Consider the following 18,029-nt stretch of genomic DNA (forward strand, 5'->3'; position numbering starts at 1 on the left):
TACAAATCCAAGATGGTTCATTTTGTTGTGGTCGAAAGGAAAAGGTTGCCATGGAAACCATATTTGTAAATTTCCATGACACGGAAACCGCTTTTCTATACATTTCGAATTTTGGTTTTTACATATTTTCTTTATTTGCGTTTAATCATAATACTAGGCCATACGTTATTTCTGAATAAAAACTAACTGATTATAGGTATATGTATATTAAAGGGTATTTATGTAGTATCGGATAGATCTGCATTAGATTTACGAATGTACATAATGCTATATGGGAATATAGGGCTGAGACCTTAACTACGATTTACAAATTGATTTTAAAGCAGTTAGCCTACGATCTAGGCACTCTTCACTTCGGTAAATATAGGATCGTACTTGAATAGATTACAGTTACATGCCACTTAAGCTAAAAGGTATATCTATGGATCAGTAAGATTAGTAATACGGCGGATTCTGCTGATTGAAGCGATCTTCTTCGTCATCTTCAGCGTCTCACCTTCAGCTCACCATCCTCCAAAGCGGTTAGATCGGATCGTAACGACCGCCATTCGCTCATGGCTGCAAAACCAATCGACAGAAATTGAGATCAATTTAGCAATGGCTGGCTGATTGACTGGCTGACTGATTGAATGCATGAGGATCGGCGAGGGATGAGCTATTGAGATTTGTTCGATCTTTAAATTCGAAAGGATCTGATTGATTGGCTTTTGACTGAGTTGAAGGTGTTTGATTTTGTGGTGGTTGTGGGGTTTGAATCTGAATTGGTGTGTTGTAGGTGGCAGTGGAGATGATGCTCGAGATGCTCCGCCGGTGACGTGGTCTGGCGGTCCTGCTCGAGCGTTATTCTTTCTCGCTTCGTATCAGGATCTTTTTCTGCACCAGCTTGCGTACCTGTTGCGTTGTAGGCTGCGATATTCCACCTTGTTGCTGCTGCTGCTGCAAGCTGCCCACCGTGGGCAATGTCGTGGTCGTCTGTGTGATCGTCATCACCTCCGCCGGTCCAGCAGTAGGTCCTGCAATGTTCGTGTGCTGCTGCTGCTGTTGCTGCTGTACAACTGCCAGGAGATTGCCACCGGCGGTGGCCTGCAATCGGACAGGACTAGCGTTCTGTCGTTGATTGTGCTGCAGTGCAGCAATCAGGGTCTGCTGCGTTGTCTGGCCTGCAGCTCCTCCGGAGGCGGCCACTTTCAGCGCACTGGCGATGCTTGGACCAGCGACATGGGTGCGGAGATTTCCTGCAGCCAACGCTTGTGCGGAGGCAGCCGAAACAACCTAATGGAAAATAATTCGAAACAATTAATTTGTTCAAAGCAATTTGTTGCGAGCTAACCCACCTGAATTGTCTGACGTTGATTTGCCTGCGAAGCCACCGACACGGGAATCACCCGTCCAACGCTTGTCTTACCCAATACCAGATTGGTGGTGGCCAATGTGCCCTGCTGACCACTGCGCATCACCTGCTGGATCTGCTGTACGGTCACCGAATTCGGCAGTGCCTTGGTATTCTGGATGTGCAACAATTGCGCCTGGACACTATTTCCACCCACTTTCTGATGTTGTTGTTGCTGCTGCTGGCCAGCTACTGTGGGCAAAGTGCCGCCAGATACAGTGACTCCCTGCTGCTGTTGCTGCTGGGGACCAGTGGTCGTCACTATATTAGTTGCCGTGGGCTGACCACTGGCACTGACCAGCTGCGTCATCCGGCTAATCTTTCGCGGCATTGTCAGCTGTTGTTGCATTTGAAGATGACGCATCTGGTTGGGCATTGTTACCTTGATCTGACTGCCTGGCTTGAGCTGGGGAAGGGTCATATTCACGCTTCCCGCCTGGACAGTTGGATTGGTGGCCGATACAGTTACTCCGCCAGCATTGACACTGCTTCCGCTGGCTGCTGCCGCCGTAGAAGCTTTAACCAGAGAAGCGATCTGCTGCTGAGTAACCTGCTGAGGCTGCCCGGCCACAGGGAGTTGACCCTGCTGTTGCTGCTGCTGAGCACTGGTAGTAGTAAATAGCGCTCCAGAGTTCTGTTGCGCCTTTTGGGCGGCAAGAATATTATGTCGCTTAACTAATAACATATCTCCAGTTCCTGCAGTGGTGGTAGTTCCGTCTGCGGACACCACTTGGCGCTGCAGTTGCTGCTTCCCGGCCGCCATATGCTTGATTAATTGTGTCCTGGTCACATTACCCGCCTGCACAGTGGCGGATGTTCCCGGCATTCCTGACACAGCCACTTTTTGGCTGGTCACGTGAGTGCCCATGCTGCTAGCCTGAATTATTGTACCACCAGCTTGCAGAAGATTAGCAGTGGCTCCTGGAGTACCACCAGCTGATCCACCGGCGACAGCCTGAGTGGCTGTTTGCAGCACCTTTAGGCTGCGCTGTCGGTAGAGCTGGATGTGTGCCCCTCCGGATTGCTGAGTCCCAGGTATCACCGTAGTCTTTCCTCCCTGCTGTAATGCGCTAACCGGAATACCCTTTGTGGTTACCAGCTGGGTGGTCTGAGTGGCCGGAGATGTGGGAACAGCTGCCAAACGGAGATGAGTCTGAAATTGCGCCGGACTCACGCCTTGTCCCAAATTCTGCATAGACTGACTACCGGCTGCGGTGCGCTGTTGTAGGGTATTTCCTGCAGCTGTCGACACAATCCGCTGGCCACGCAGCATGGCAGTGTTTAGTGTGGTTACAGCTGCGGTCTGGTGCTGCTGTTGCTGCTGACTGGCAGTAGTGGTCAGCACAGTACTCACGGTGGGCAGAGTGCTAACGGAAACCACCTGAGGCAGCGACTGGGTCTGCACAATGCTGCCCAACTGTGGAGAACTGTTCACCGGCAGCGTCTGTGACGAGATAGATACTATCTGGGCACCTGAGCCGATCTGGGGTTGCACCACTGCCGGAAGAGTCTGGACTGGAGTGGTTAGTACAACACTCACACTGGACTGACCGCCCGAAGCAGCCACCGACTGTTGAGCCAGCTGTTGTAACTGACCTGCCGTCAGACTGGAAGACGTGCCCACAATGGTCTTGACCAGTTGTTGGGTGGTAGTTTGTCCTGACTGACCAGGATGTGTACGTAACTGCTGCTGTGGTTGATGGAGAAGGATGGCCGTTTGCTGACCGGGTGAGACATTCGAACTGGTCAAGTGCTGGATCTGTAGTTGTTGCAGTTGACCAGCGGCTGGAACAGCCACCGTTGTTGTGGTGCTGGGTTGCTGTTGCACTAGCTCCACTGTTTGTTGTACAGGCAGAGTCTGCTGAACGGTAGGAACAGTTGGCAATTGTTGCTGCACCACCTGCTGCTGCTGTTGCTGTTGCACCTGCTGGACCACTTGTTGCGGTTGCTGTTGCTGCGGCGGAGGTGGTGCAGGCTGTTGTTGCTGTGGGGCTTGCTGTTGCACTTGCTGGACAACTGCTACGCCAACGGAAGGTTGTGACATCTGCTGTCCTCGCTGCTTTTCCCTGATCTTATTCGCCTTCATCGCCGCAATATTCTGCGGCGGCACAGGCTGATCATAGTTTTGAATGCCGAACTCTTGCAAAACCTCCATGTGTTTGGGATTCATCAGGCTGGGAGCAGTAAACTGGCGCTTTGGAGGCGGGGCCTTCTTTAGGTAAGCCGTCTTGATGCTATCGAAGCGCGAGCGCATCGTCTTATAAAAAGAAGCGTTGTTATCGCTTACGTAGAGCTGGGTGGTACGCAAATACCGCAGTGGACTCTTCAGGTAATCAGTTCGCAGAGTGGGTTTAAGTTTTTTCTGCTTCTTCGGACTCTCCACCACCTTGCCTTCTTCTCGCGGCTGAATATGAGTCTCGTATCTCCAGCGACATTGACGCGCCGAACGGTACGTCTTTGAGCAGAAGTTAACCATCTCAGAGACAAGATCCCAGTTAGGCGTCTGCCCAGGAGAGAGGAGCATCAGGCTACAAGGCAATCCTTGTAGATTCACCAGCACGTGAAGAATGGCCATATCCTCAAAGACACACCACTCTGCCATGGCCTCCGGTTCTGTAAGAGGTTTAGTCGGAAGCTGAGGTTTCAGCCCTGGAATCGGAGAGTTTGGTTTAAAACTTCCACGGAATCGCTGACTCTTCAGTTCGCGCCGCAGACGTGCCAGTTGTGGTGTCGGTCGATCAAAAAGCGATCTGGGAGGCACATAGTTATCTTCCCGGCGCATCTTATTAGGCCTTCTGCTTCCATCGTAACCAGCATCGGTGCGCGAACGCTTGTGATCTTTGCGCACGTAAACTGGAGGCAAATCCATCTCTGCAATGGGTTCCAGCTCGTACATGAACGACAACGAATAGTCAATATAGATATCATTATCGTTATCCTGCGGCGGCGTGGGAGGACACCACATCTATTTAAGGAATCATAAAGGATTAGGACTATAAACTTGGGACTATAACGCACAAATGATTTAACTTACCGGCATCTGTTCCATGGTGTTGCGCGATATCCAGACCTGGACCAGAACGTAGCCAAAAAAGTTAAAAAAGAATAGACGGTTTCACATTATTTTCAAGATATAGCAACTCTGTTTTGGTGTTGGCTTAGAAACTATTTTTAATTCAACGTATTGCTCTTGATTTTAATTGAATAGAAAATTAACAAATTGATGGCGTTGTAGCTTTCATTCCGAACAATTTTTATCTTTCGTACGGCGCTTAAAAAATAATTCAATGGAGATTCGTTTCGTAGACATGGACAGAATAATGAATAACAATAATTGGATTGTAATTGCGACACCAAAACAGAATTGTACATTTGTTTACAGAAAATAATATTTAACAGTCTTTGAATGATTTCCGCTTATTCTTTTCCAACATGCTTTACTTGTTTACTTGTTCTTTGAGGCAACGCACGAAATTAGTCCGTAAATAAAAACCACAACGTCTTTTAGTTTTGTATCAGATTTAGATTTGTTTTTATAGATTTTGTTTTTCTTGTTACACAATCAATAAATCTTTATACTTTTCAAAGCATACGATTTGAGTTGTTTTATTGGTTAGTCAATCTATGCTCATAGTCTTTAGATTGTTAATGATTCGTTTAAGTTAGAGTACAAAATAAATTATAGAATGCAAAAATGTTTAACAATTATCATAGTATACCTAGTCTTACGATCTAAATCAGATTTTGGGAGAAGCGCTTGTTATGCTTTCTCGATTGTTTTCTTTGATAAACATTACTTAACAACAACAATCGAGGATGTGGTAATTTGATGGGGTACAGTTGAATGATGGATACTTGTAGTCTTCTAGATACCTTTATATACAATCTGAGATTTCTTACAACACTAGCCCAGAAGTTGTGAACTTCCTGGTAAACTATATCTACGCTATCGTCTACGCTTTTCCCCTGGGCCTAAAGCCCCTCTCGCCCAATTGATCGAATTAAGTTCAATTTGTTATCCTAGACTCTCGCATTGGTTCTGCCGCCTAACTAACTTAGCTCATATGATAGAAGGAAACTTGTTACAGTCTATAAATACTCGTTTTGTATCAATTGGCAGCAGTCACCTGGCAGTAGTGACAGCCCGGGAAAGGACCCGTCTCCTTACGGAAAATTCGTCGCCCACTAAAACGAACACAGCACACACAGCTGATAATACTGACAGAAGGATGAGAATGAATATCATCACCTGGTTGTCCCGCTCGAGGAGACATTTGTTCCCGAAACACCACTGACTGCTGGTGAGGAACTAGAGCTGGCCGCCGTCCCAGGAGTGGATCTTAGCATCACCCTGGGTGACTTTGTTATCCACCGATGCAAGGTATTGACATTACTGATAGTTTTGTTATTAGTTTCCTCTTTTTTCGCAGGTACTCGCTGAGCCACCCTTCGCCTTGGCTCGCTCTGAGATATCTTCGGTGTGGACTCGTTTCTGGGTGTCTTTTTAACACTCCTATTGGCACTGTTTCTGGTCAACGTGTTCGCCACTGGGCTCATGTCAAGTGTCCATAAGTTTATCTTAACTGAGCCGCGCGACCTAGTTCTAGGCGTGTGTCCAACAGCCTCACTCTCATCACTCTTATCCGATTGCTGCGGTTGCTCTTTGCTCTCCACTTTACCATCGTGATGTTCATCAGTGTCCGACTCATCGCTCACATTATAGTACGTGGAGCTAGTCATGGTTGTGTCCTGCACTTGATTATGTGCATCCCAACCATCCAAACTTTCGGGTCCTTCCTCTGCCGTACCATCACCCGCAGTGCCATATGTGGAGCTAGACTTGGCATCCACCTCTGAGTCTTCGCCCTCTACGTCATTTAACTCCTCTCCTTCGACTTCTTCCTCGACTTCCTCCTCGCCTTCGTCCTCATCATCGTTTGTTTGGGATTCGGTTTGCGTGGTCTCTTCTTCAAGTGCCGAATCCGCTGTCTCCTCTTCATCCTCGTCTACAGTAACACCCATATCCTCGTCTTCGGTATCTTTTTCTGATTCCTGCACTTCCTCATCCTCCTCATCCTGCTCACTGTCATCATCCGAATGTTTTAAAGGGGCTGCAATGGTAGCTCTCCTTGCCAGAAGTTTTTTGCGCGTAGCTGTCACAGCGACACTATCTCTTCGACCTTTTTTGGGTGAGTTGTCTTTACGCTGTTGTTGGATACCACATTGGGTTTGAGAGGCGTTTTTAACATCTTGCTCATTGCAATATTGGCCGACACCCTTTTAGGACGCTCCTCAATGATCAAAGAAGATTCCTCTAGAGCGGATGCGGCTGCAGATGCAGCCAAAGCTGTGCGTGTTGTCTTTCTAGTGGGCGGTGTTAGAACGTTGGTCATGTTGACCGCGCCAAGCGAATGGAGACGGGTGTGCCGCCCAACTGGTGTTACGGTACTATTGCCTCCCGTTACTGACCTCTTGCTGTTACTACTGCTACGGCTGCTGCTACTGACCCCCACCCCCGTACTCTTTCCTGTCGCGACTCCCGACCCCACGGGAGCACTCGAATTGAGGCTGTTCTGGCGATTACCCCGGACCGGAATCGATCTCTTATTTTTGCTGTTACTACTGTTGCTATGACTACTGACACTCCTGCTCAGCTTCTGAGCTGAATTTCTGCGTTTCACCCTCACCAGTGGTCGCTTATTGGAAGTGGAATCTTTTTTGCTATTAACCTGATTACTCGAATCCTTGCGACTGTAGGTGAGCATCTCCTCGGCTTCCGTTTCTTGCTTAAGCAGCTCCTCCTCCTTGTGCATGGCCTCCAACCGATTGGCCTCCCATTCTCGTTTCTGTGCCTCCAACTCCGCCTCCGCGGCTCGCAACTGTTCCGCTGTCCACGCTGCTCCAGTAGCTTCTACGAAGCGCATGGCGTAACGCTCGATGGGAGAGAGCTGAAATACGGATGAGATAATGAAAATTATTAGTACAATGGGTTAAAAAGTGTTGCATGTTGAATAATAAATTAAAAATTGTTAGACGTTGAGTGATACAATCGTGGCGTGGGTTATGTCGCCTCAACTATGTCTGAAGGTCTGATCTTGCTCTAGGCAACACTTGCTACATAGAAATCGCTTTGGAACACGAATTCAATAAGTTGCAAGTGATGCCACAATTTTGGCAAAAAAAAAAAAATTGGAACAGGATATATTTTGTATATCAAAATGTTTGACTTTGCGTGATACAATCGTGGTGTGGGTTAAAACACTCTTAGTTGACCATAAACTCACCTGTTTCACCAAGTTCTGCATCTCCAGATCGGCCTTACTGAGCTCAACTTGAGCTCCTCCTTCCGCATTAGCATCATCAGTTGCAATGGGAATGTTCTCGTCGAACTCCGCCAAATCTGCGGCCACTTCTGCTTTGGCTGTCTTCGTAGCTTGGACATCCTGTTCGTCCTCGGCGGCTGCCAAGGCGTGCTCAAAGGCGCGCAGTGATTGTTTCTCTGTATCAACGACCGTCGTCGACGAATCCAGAAGCGTTGTCGTAGCCACAATTTTATCCTTATCCTCTGATTTTTCCTGGCTAGTATCGTCTTGCTCGTTCTGTTCCATAGTAAAAAGATCCTTGATGGTAGAACTCTTGAAGTATGTGGTGGTAAAGTTACCACCTTCGATGGCCATGTCGCTAAGCATTCGTTTCTGGTTTGCCTTTTTGAGGATGTTTACCTCTATGGATCTTTCGGAGACAAGTCGGTAGATGTGAACATCTCGTGTCTGACCAATTCGATGACATCGGTCCTGGGCTTGCGCATCCATAGTGGGATTCCAGTCCGAGTCGTAAAAGATCACAGTATCGGCACCAGTCAAGTTTATGCCAACTCCACCAGACCGCGTGGAGAGAATAAAGCAGAAGATTCGTTTATCTCCATTAAAACGCTCCATTAGGATCTGACGCTGTTCTACCCGCGTGGAACCATCCAAACGCAGATAAATGTGACCGTGGTAGTTAAGAAAGGCCTCCAGAACATCCAACATCTTCGTCATTTGGGTGAATATCAGTACACGGTGCCCCTCAACCTTCAGTTGACGCAACAATCGATCCATTGTTTGCAGCTTGCCGCAATCGTACTGAATTAGACGCGGATCCGGAAACTGAGTGGTCATTGCCGAAATTATTGGATGAAGCAGAGCTAACTTCGGCAGTAAGGCCTGACCCACAGTGTTTTCAATTTCGCGCTCATACTGCCAGTGCGTTGATGCAAGATTCTGTACATAACGACGGATACGCGGCGCACAAACGGAAGGAACATAGATTACAAAGTTGGCAAACAATGGCTTAAGGTCTGCACATCTTTCTTCGAAACTCTTCAGCAAATGATTCAGAGACCAGCCATCTCGGTGCGACATGGCCGTGCAGCAATTAGAGTAGCCACGTGTCTGCCAGGTTGACCGCTTCAGTGATCTCGTCGCCTGCATACACCGCTGAATAGCCCCGCGGCAATCTTCGCCGTATATGGGAGTAGCATCGGTTCGCCGACGATTCATCATTGCCATACGTTTTAGCGAAGCCAACCGCTGCTCCTTGCGCATCTGAATCAATTCCTGCACTTTGTACGGATCCTCGGTCTCAGTTTCTTCCTCTGGCTCCGTTTTCCCATTTGCAATACTTTGCTTTTGTGCTGTGCTTTTTACATGCGTGGCCAGATCTTTGACAATGGGTTCCCTAATTAGTTGCTGGGAAGACGTAGTTGCTGAAGATCCGGTTGCTCCGGACATCGTCGTGGCCGCTGACGATGTGGTTTTACTCGTCAGAGTGAGGCGGGCTCCAGCTGCTCCCGAATTCGTAGCCGGTGTGAGGTAGAAAAATGGCTTTCCGTCTTGCATCGTTTTAGCCACTTTGGCAGGCGTGGGAGCATTTATTTGCGAGCGCGCGCCTAGCAACTTGGAGTTGCTGAGCACACTTAAGGCTCCAGTAGGAGAAGCTGCAGTTGTTGACGCTGTTGTCACCACACTATTAATGACCACTGGTTTTAGAGCCACATTCACAGGGTTGATGGAGGCACTGACTCGTTTGAGAACTCTCCCACTAGGTAGCAAACTGCGCATTGGCACTATCTTTGAACCTTCCATCCTCATTGCAGGACTGGCTCCTACTTTTACCGCGTTCAGCTTGATGCGTTGGGCCAACTCTGCACTGCGTACCCGAATGTGAAAACGGTATTTGCCATTGGGACAACGGGGTGCTGGTTGGGGAGCCGTATCGATCTCCTCGATAAGCTTGCGAGGCGGAGCAAGCAGGCGGGATTTGTGCGAGACGTAAGCGGTCATCGTTTGCTCCAGATGCAGTAACAACAGATTCACCGTCTCAAGGTTGATTTGCTGTAAAAAAAAAAAATTAATAAATTAGTTCTTTTCATGTTATAGTGACAGAAAAAAAGTTTGTTGATAATCGAATCAGACAAATGCCTCGCAAATGCGAACATCCTGGTAAAAGTTTACGACTCTCTCCAAAATAGATTAAGCCCAACTATCAGTGACAGTTTAACATCATTTTCAACGAAAAATGGAAGAGGTGAATGTTGTTTGACTTACCGTAAACGGATTATACTCCATTATGTCGCAGACAAGACGTGGCGTATGGAATGTAATGCCCTCCATTTGAAATGGCGAGATGGTCGGTCGAACCTCGAACATGTTCGGATGATTACACACCTTTCGCAGCTGCATCAGAACATTAATCACGCTCAACAAGTTTCCAGTTTGAAGAGTTTCTCGAGTACTGTAGGATAATCATAAAATAGGTTACTAATAATTCATCAGTTGTGATCAAATTAAAACTTACTTGGCGCGACTCATAAAATCGTCGTACAAGTAGCGCTGGCGATTCGAAAGACGGCACATGATAACATGCTCATACTTCTTTGGCATTTGTTTTTCAACCTCCTTCTTGAGACGTCGAAGTAGGAACGGACGAATCACCTGTACGGAAAAACAAAAGCAATATGCTGATTACTGCGCATTTAAATTTGAAATTATAAAGAATAGGCTATAAATGCAATTGTGTTAGGGGCGTTTTCAATGTGAGCAGCCTGATAAGAACCTGAGCACATGGATAAGACGCATCTCCTTGATCTGGCAAACTAACAAATTGTCATCACACGAGGCTACATTTAAATGTGACACAGAGTGCATTTGCATAACAAAGACCAAATACAGGCATAAATCTTACAATAGGAATATTCACAATGTAAACGGATTAGAGTTAATGGAACTAAAATCACTTGCTATTGTGAGGATTGCTCTGGCACACAACTACGATTTTCAAGAGCATTTAACAGGCTGACAAGAAAACGCTTTTAGGTGCAAAGGGATTATTATATTTTTAACGGTGTAATATGCGTTTTCAATGCAATCACCCTGATTCGGCATTAATCACATGGATAAGCGCATCTCTTCGATTTAGCAAACTAACAAATTGACATCACATGTGGTTTAATCGATGTGACACAGAGTGCATTTGCCTAATCTAAGTTAACGCCATACTTTAAAGTATTTTAAAGGATGTTCACAATGTAAACGGATTCAAGTTTTGAGGAAACTAATATCACTTGCTATTGTGAAAATTGCTCTTGCACACATCTACGATTTTCAAGAGCATTTAACAGGCTGGCAAGAAAACGCTTTTAGGTGCAATCCCAATATTAAATATAGTCAGCTATATGGAATTCAGTTATGCAAAAAACAGAAACACTTGCAACTGAGCATTGCTCTTGCACACATCAACGATTTTCAAGAGCACTTAATGGGCTGGCAAGAAAACGCTTTTAGGTGCTAAATAAGTGAATAAAAAAGGTATTCATTTGAATCCAATGCTAACCTTGTGCAGACGAGATATTAAAGTCTCATTATATTCCATGTTGCCTTCAATCATGCCCGTCATCGGGTTGGAGAACCACTCTTTAAACTCGCGGTGCGATGAGAACACATATGGCATGAGGAAGTGCATTAAGGACCACAGCTCCATCAGGTCGTTCTGCAATGGTGTTCCAGTCAACAACAGCCGTCTATAAAAAACAAAGAATAGTACTTATTAAATCAATTCATATTAAAAGCTTTTTAGTTAAATGTCTCGAGACAAGGCCACAAGCATTCTAGGACTAGATTAGCATGCTCTGGTTTAGTATGCGGCATTATAGCGAATTTAGTTTTAGCACCCAAGCGTAGTCGCCATGCTAGTTTAGCAATCGCATGGTTACTGATTTTGGTGCTGGCTCTCAGGTTTAGCAATTGCAATCTTAATTATTCATTACTCACCTCTCTGTGGAAAAGTTAAGTAGCAGTTGCCAACGTTGAGACTTGAAGTTCTTGATGTTTTGCGCCTCGTCCAAAATGAGGTACTTCCATTTTTTACGACGGAAGCTCTGTTGATCTTGCACTACCAGCTTGTAGGACGTTATGCACACATGGAAAGCATTTGGCTTTGTCCAACCTACGCGCTTTAGCTTGCGCTCCTTTTGGGTGCCGTAGTAGGTGAGTATTTTGAAGCCGGGACACCACTTCTTGAACTCCATTTCCCAGTTGAGCATCACAGACGATGGTACCACAATAAGGTGGGGCCCCCAGTTACCCTTGCGCATGCAAGGTGGGCTAATAGAGCGATGGTTTGAATGGTCTTGCCCAGACCCATCTCGTCAGCCAGGATGCCGTTAAGTTTGCGTTCGTTCATTGTGACCAGCCAATCGAGTCCAATGTGCTGGTACTCACGTAGCGAGTGCTTTAGCAGGAAGGGCACCGGGGTAACCACATTGGTGGAGGATAAGGTGTTACCCTTCGGCTGGAGGCTTTCGGCTAAAGCGGCGGCATTATTAAGCATATCATCCTTGTTACCGCTTCCTTCTGCGGCACTTCCGCTGCCAACAGCTCCACCAGGTGCATCGCCATCCGTCAGCAAGCTTTTAAGGCCGTCTTCTGCTTCCTCCTGCTCCTCCATATCCGTATCAGTTTTAATAGTGGATAGATCTTCTTCATCCTCAGTGGCCTCCTCTTCACTTTCGTCGGTGGAATCATCAACAGCAGTCGAGTCATCATCAGAATCCAGTGCAGCATCACGCGGTGCCAGCTTGCGTCGCTTCGGACTAGGAGGCTGGTCACTAACTCTAGCTGACTTGTATTTCGCCAGCAACTGCTCCACTGACAGATCATTGTCCGCCTCCAATTCATCGATTTCCTTTTTGTGATCTACCTCCTGTTCGGCTTCTTCCTGTTTGCTGATGGTATTCTCGTCATCGTCGCTGGCTTCCTTTGCCTCGAACTCACTATCATCGCTATCATCAGGAGTTTCGCTCTTTATCGTCGCACTCTGCTCCTCTTTCATAAGCTTATCACGATTCTCTAGATAGCCAGGCGGTAAATCATTGAGAAAATCATCAAAGTCCATTTCAGACTCCTTGGCCAGCGCTGTCACCTCCTCTTTAACATCGGCTGCTTCTTCTTCGGCCTTGGCGATGGTCTCCTCATCGTCTTCGGAACCAGACTCAGGTCGGAAGTCATCTGCAAAGGAGATATTTTAATTAGAATTTGCTTAACGATAATGATATATATAATAATGTGTGGTAAAAAAGCATCAGGCAAATGCCTCGCAAATGCGACCATCCCATGTTAACATCGAAGCGTTCAAAAATAGACCACAACAACGTTTCAGTGTGTAGTTTATCATCAAGTGCTTAGTTCTGATACTGAATATTATATCAAAGAACAACTCACCATCAGATTCCCGTTTTGGCGATGTAAGGCGGCTAGAATTCAGACTGGGCGTGTCCGCCACACTCTTGTTCATTCCCTCGGCCAGTTGCTGTGAAAACTTTTCCGTCTGGTCGACAATAAAGCTAAGGTGCTGGTCCAGAGCCTGTTTGCGTTTTTCCTCAATCTTAGTTTGGTGCTTGTACTCGACCAGCTTCTCGACATTCGACCAAAAGCTCTTCACTTCGCGGGCAATAAATGAGGCGACGCGCTTTAACTGCAGTTCCTGAGCCTTTTCCGCCCGCTGGGCAGCAGTCGCCTTATCCTGGAAATACTTCTGCACCATCTTAGCGCACTTCTTGGCCGCATTTTTCTTCCACTTTCGCTCCTGTGCAAAGTCGGCCGCCAGCCAAACCATCTCCTTCGAGGAGGTAGTCCCAGTGCGCCTTGGGGCGGCTGGGCTCCTGCAGCTTGGGCAGTCGCCGCTCAGTCCATAATCCCTCTCGCTGTAGTTCCGATATACGCTGCATCACGTACACTTCCTGCTTGGCCTTAAACGAGAACTCCTGCGCTGCACTATTCGGCGTACCAGAGCCACCAGCCAAAGCGGGGCTGAGCAGGCTGCCAGAGGTGGGAGTGCCGGGCGTGAGGGCTCCACTGCCGCCCAACGCCGCAGGGCCATTGCCGGTGTATAGAGGTGTGGGTGTACCGCTTCCGCCTCCTCCAGATGCCGAGGATGATCCGCTTGCGGCATTGTTCTGACCTTGTGGGCGCCTCAGCGCAGTTGATCCCACGGATGTACTGCACGGTAACAGCGGAGTGCCACCTTGGAAAAAAGCCAATAAAAATCGATTAAAACCACGATTTTTTCAATTAAAGAACATAGGTAAAAGATCAACTCTTGGCATGCTGGAAAGTGCATCAAATATAAAAGAACTACCAGGAAAGCAATAATGAATGGATGGAATAGAATAAACATGAGAATCGTTTGCGAATCGGTTGCTTAACGAAAGAGGTGGGAACTGCATGCAAACTTATTCTAAGTGTGGAGCCCGAATTCAGTGCGGCAGCTGGGAAAAATATAGCTGCCACACGGATAAGCGAAACACCGCTTTACTCTAGCAAGTTTACAAATTGTCATCACATGAGGCTGGATATCGATGTGACACAGAGTGCGCTTGCCCGATCCTCGCGAGTTAAAGATTCAGATAGAAATATTTAATTGAGCACAGCTTAAATTGGATCTGATTCATTCGTGGACTCAGATCACATGCAACTGCAACTGCTGCTCTGGCACACATCTACGATTTTCAAGAGCATTTAACGGGCTGACAAGAAAACGCTTTTAGGTGCAGGAATTGACTATAAACTAGGACTAATGACTAGGCACATGTGGATGAACGGATGAATGGTGGGAAAGAGAACCGAACCGGCGGTGTAATAAAACCTAAATTTTGACGCGATCTCTAGATTACTAAGAATGATTAAGTTTGCTAACTTGCTTACAAATCAACGCAATCAATAAAACGATACATTCATCAATTATTTATCAATTCAAACTGAAATCAAGGTATTAAGCAGATTTACCAATCAAAACTAAGGGCAATAACACCAATTCTAGAAAAAAATTTACAAAATGAAAAGATAATCTTTATGCACATGAATCAATGCACTACTTTGCTTTGCAAAATATAAAATGCTTCAATATTTAACACACAAACTGGTATAAATTAGAATGAAAATCAAAAGAAAAACAATTTTAGCTGTGAAAGATTTTTGATATTTTTTGATGTTTGCGAACGATAAGCACCTGGCACCAAAGGTACAGAAGGATTTCCTACGGCAGCAGGAGGAGCGGGTATTTGACCGAAGACCATACCGTGACGACCTCCTAAAGGTCTACCGGGTATGTGACCTATATTATAACGATAACGATACAATTATGGTGAGTTGAGTGTGTGCGTTATAGGAGGATGTAGGCAGCATTAATGTGGGAACAGAAATCGGAAAAAATAAATATATTTGTAAATAATAAACAGCAGTACGGGGTAATCGGTTATGTAGTTATGCTTGTGTTTTAGTAGGTGTGTTTTGTGATATAAACGATAAAAATAATAGCATTTGGTGAGTTTAGTTTGATTTTGTTGTATAATGTATTAGTAATGCACAATAGTTGGCGGCCACAATATAATATCGGTATAACATTATAAGTTTTTAGTGCAGGACGTGCGTTTGGCATTTGGCGCGGTTTTAGTTTCATTTTTGAAGTTACAGGAGTTGGTATGCAGTTGGCTAAAGTTTTTGCATCGATTTTACAATTTCAATTTGGTATAAATATGGGGACCAAGATAACAATTTAACAATTTTAAAACAACGAAAAATACAATTCTTTTGGTCGAAACGAACACAACAGAAACACAAAAGTCTTCATAACAATGAGAGAGATCAGAGTATGCGATCGGGAACACGGTGAACTTACCTTGTTGCGTTAGCTGGACAACTGCAGCAGGTAGCTTAGTCGAAATGGCCACCGGAGTAGCTCCAACAGATGGGATTTTGATTTCCGCCTCCAGTGGCAGGACATTACTACTCGCCTCAACCGAATTCCCAGTTGTGGTGGATGCGGGGGCACTTGCAGCTGCTCCTAAGGCAGTGCTGCTCGCGGTGCTTGCTGTTGTTGCGGGAGTTGTGTTTGTGTTGCTGCCAATCTTACTTGGCACTTGAGATTGCGTATTCTGAAAGCATTAAAATCTCGATCAGAACACTGCTTATAAACAATAACAACAACAAAATATATCTACGTCATTCAGACAAATGCCTCGCAACTGCGAACATCCCTTTAATAAGCCAAAAATCAATCAAAAATAGATCGAAAAAGGCACTCAGTTGGTGTATAACATCATAATGGTCCACAAAGGGATAATTGTCTTAGAATTCTTACCGTTTTCACTGTACTATTGCTGATGCTGACATCCAGTGTTTCTGTTGCAGTCGTCCCAGTACTAATCTCACTGACCACTGGCGACTCCACAATGGCTGCCTGTTGGGTGGTATATTTCTGTGCTTGATTCTGGGCCGCAGCTGCAGCTGCTGATGTGCTCGGCTTATCCTCGTGTATCAGCTGATCTATACGATTCGCATTGCTATAGCTGATGAACTGCGGGGTTGGTGTCTTCTTGCGCCACGCGGGGTAGTCCATCATACTGCCGCCGTTTTGTAGATAAAAGTATTCGGACACATTTTCAAGATGCCTTTTAATAGAGGTTAAAATTAGTTATATGGTTAACGAGTATATATATGAAACACCTACCTTTCCTTAAGATTACGCAAAATCTGCAACTTCTGCTGAAGAATGCGCTTCTTCAGGGCATTTCAGGTCCTGCAGGGCCGTCGATGAAAGCCCACCGACCTCACTGTTGGAGGCCACTGATGCTGGAAGCAGAGAGCCCACAATGTTGCTGCTCCCGGCTGTTCCAACAATACTGGAGGCCCTATCCTCAATATTTTCTAAACGCTGACGCTTGGCCTGCGGCGGCGAAACGGAGGCTTCTATGGTGCTGGTCGTACTAGGTCCGGTGGATGGATTACAGTGGGCGCTTGTTGCTGCTGCTGCCGTTGCCTCTGTCGTTTGCTGTTGTTGTTGCGGCAAGGGCGACAGCGGCACAGGCAGCTGCGCACTGGGCAGTTGCTTCTGTTTGCTACTGCTGCTGCTGGCGATTCCCTTAGCTTGGGTCGCAAGGTGATGGTGATGGCGGGTGGCCGGCAAGGCTGCTACAGATGATCCTGCTCCTGCTTGTCCTGAAGTGCTTGTGGTTTTGGCTGTTGCAACTGAAATTTCCGTTGAATGTGGAGTTACGCGGTCTGGCACAGCAGGAGGGGCCGGGCAAAGCCCTTCATGCCCCCCTCCTGCTGAATTACCTTCATTCATGTTTGAGACATCTGCAAAGACAACAATAAAGGAATGAGTTCCCATTATTATTTAAACCGACAGCGGTTGGCGGGAAAAAAAAAGTGGCCTGCCGAGCACATGTGCCGATAATGCAGCCCTGGTCATATTTTAGAGCCTACTTTACAATTTCAACATCCGACTATGTTATTACCATTTATACTGCGTAATATCCATTATCGAATGTTCTAAGCAAATAAAACTATAGTCATCTTCAAAAGAAAAAAAATGCTTATCGCACCGAATGCACCCCCCGAAAATCAAGAAATGCAACCCTGCGTCCTGGGTTTTTTCCATGCCTTGTACACACCCCGGGGTTTTCTACATCCGCAATGGCAACGTGAAAAACCAATATTATTGGCACATATTCCATTGTTCGCACGATTTTTAAATTTTCACCATATTTTAATGCTCAAAATAAGCACTTCACACATACAGACAGGAGACTCAAAATCCCAGTTGAAAGAGAGAGACGACTATATTCAGCGACATGGCGGCGTCGCTTCTTTGTGTTGGTGTGCGCGTCAATTCTTCGCGCGGCAGACATTTTCTTTTATTCACTTTTTTCGTACCTCAGACGGGGAGAATTTTAATCACAAGATATCACCATCTCTACAAGGCATCCGGGCTTGAAAATGGTGCGAATGCGTCGTGAAAAATGTGCCGCACTCGTTCGTATGCAATCGGCACCGAATTTCTTGCACATTTATTGGAATTTTTCCGGCAGCGGTGCGAGAGCACGTCTGCTCGTGTTCAAAATGACAAGAAAATTGATGTGACCATTGGGGAATTGCTCATATATACCAAAGAAATTTTCTTTTCTGTGTGACCCTTCTGGGACACAAGAAATATACCAACTTGTCAGCGATTATTTCTAAAAGACTTTAAGAAAGAAGCATATCTTCTTATTTGTATATCAGCAGAATGATCTAAACTAAAGGATTTTTGAGATTCAATA

General features: G+C 46.1%; 1 protein-coding gene and 10 non-coding genes across 11 annotated transcripts; all 11 read right to left on the minus strand.

Moving 5' to 3' along the window:
* Positions 1-109: 109 nt before the first annotated feature.
* LOC108109056 (helicase domino) lies at positions 110-17,842 on the minus strand. The gene is given in 18 exon segments (XM_017217375.2): positions 110-1,272; positions 1,335-4,355; positions 4,425-4,460; positions 7,120-7,338; positions 7,675-9,765; positions 9,979-10,165; positions 10,229-10,365; positions 11,264-11,450; positions 11,701-12,019; positions 12,022-12,936; positions 13,150-13,546; positions 13,548-13,951; positions 14,936-15,040; positions 15,605-15,860; positions 16,067-16,376; positions 16,436-16,497; positions 16,499-17,064; positions 17,644-17,842. Coding segments are annotated over 17 exon segments (9,633 nt in total). The 5' UTR covers positions 17,054-17,064; positions 17,644-17,842; the 3' UTR covers positions 110-840.
* Positions 9,834-9,943, minus strand: LOC121529690. The gene has a single exon (XR_005993600.1). It is a non-coding gene; the product is annotated as a small nucleolar RNA Me28S-Am2589 (small nucleolar RNA).
* On the minus strand, positions 10,444-10,583 carry LOC121529698. Its single transcript, XR_005993608.1, has one exon. It is a non-coding gene; the product is annotated as a small nucleolar RNA psi18S-841/snoR66 (small nucleolar RNA).
* Positions 10,621-10,751, minus strand: LOC121529700. Its single transcript, XR_005993610.1, has one exon. It is a non-coding gene; the product is annotated as a small nucleolar RNA psi28S-3316 (small nucleolar RNA).
* Positions 10,772-10,908, minus strand: LOC121529697. The gene has a single exon (XR_005993607.1). It is a non-coding gene; the product is annotated as a small nucleolar RNA psi18S-841/snoR66 (small nucleolar RNA).
* Positions 10,946-11,078, minus strand: LOC121529699. The gene has a single exon (XR_005993609.1). It is a non-coding gene; the product is annotated as a small nucleolar RNA psi28S-3316 (small nucleolar RNA).
* LOC121529702 lies at positions 11,090-11,219 on the minus strand. Its single transcript, XR_005993612.1, has one exon. It is a non-coding gene; the product is annotated as a small nucleolar RNA psi28S-3316 (small nucleolar RNA).
* LOC121529691 lies at positions 13,003-13,111 on the minus strand. Its single transcript, XR_005993601.1, has one exon. It is a non-coding gene; the product is annotated as a small nucleolar RNA Me28S-Am2589 (small nucleolar RNA).
* LOC121529696 lies at positions 14,166-14,308 on the minus strand. Its single transcript, XR_005993606.1, has one exon. It is a non-coding gene; the product is annotated as a small nucleolar RNA psi18S-841/snoR66 (small nucleolar RNA).
* On the minus strand, positions 14,346-14,479 carry LOC121529701. Its single transcript, XR_005993611.1, has one exon. It is a non-coding gene; the product is annotated as a small nucleolar RNA psi28S-3316 (small nucleolar RNA).
* On the minus strand, positions 15,925-16,034 carry LOC121529692. Its single transcript, XR_005993602.1, has one exon. It is a non-coding gene; the product is annotated as a small nucleolar RNA Me28S-Am2589 (small nucleolar RNA).
* Positions 17,843-18,029: the final 187 nt, after the last annotated feature.

Source organism: Drosophila eugracilis, unplaced genomic scaffold (assembly GCF_018153835.1).
Source record: "Drosophila eugracilis isolate 14026-0451.02 unplaced genomic scaffold, ASM1815383v1 contig_1765, whole genome shotgun sequence".
NCBI classification, from domain to species: Eukaryota; Metazoa; Arthropoda; class Insecta; order Diptera; family Drosophilidae; genus Drosophila; species Drosophila eugracilis.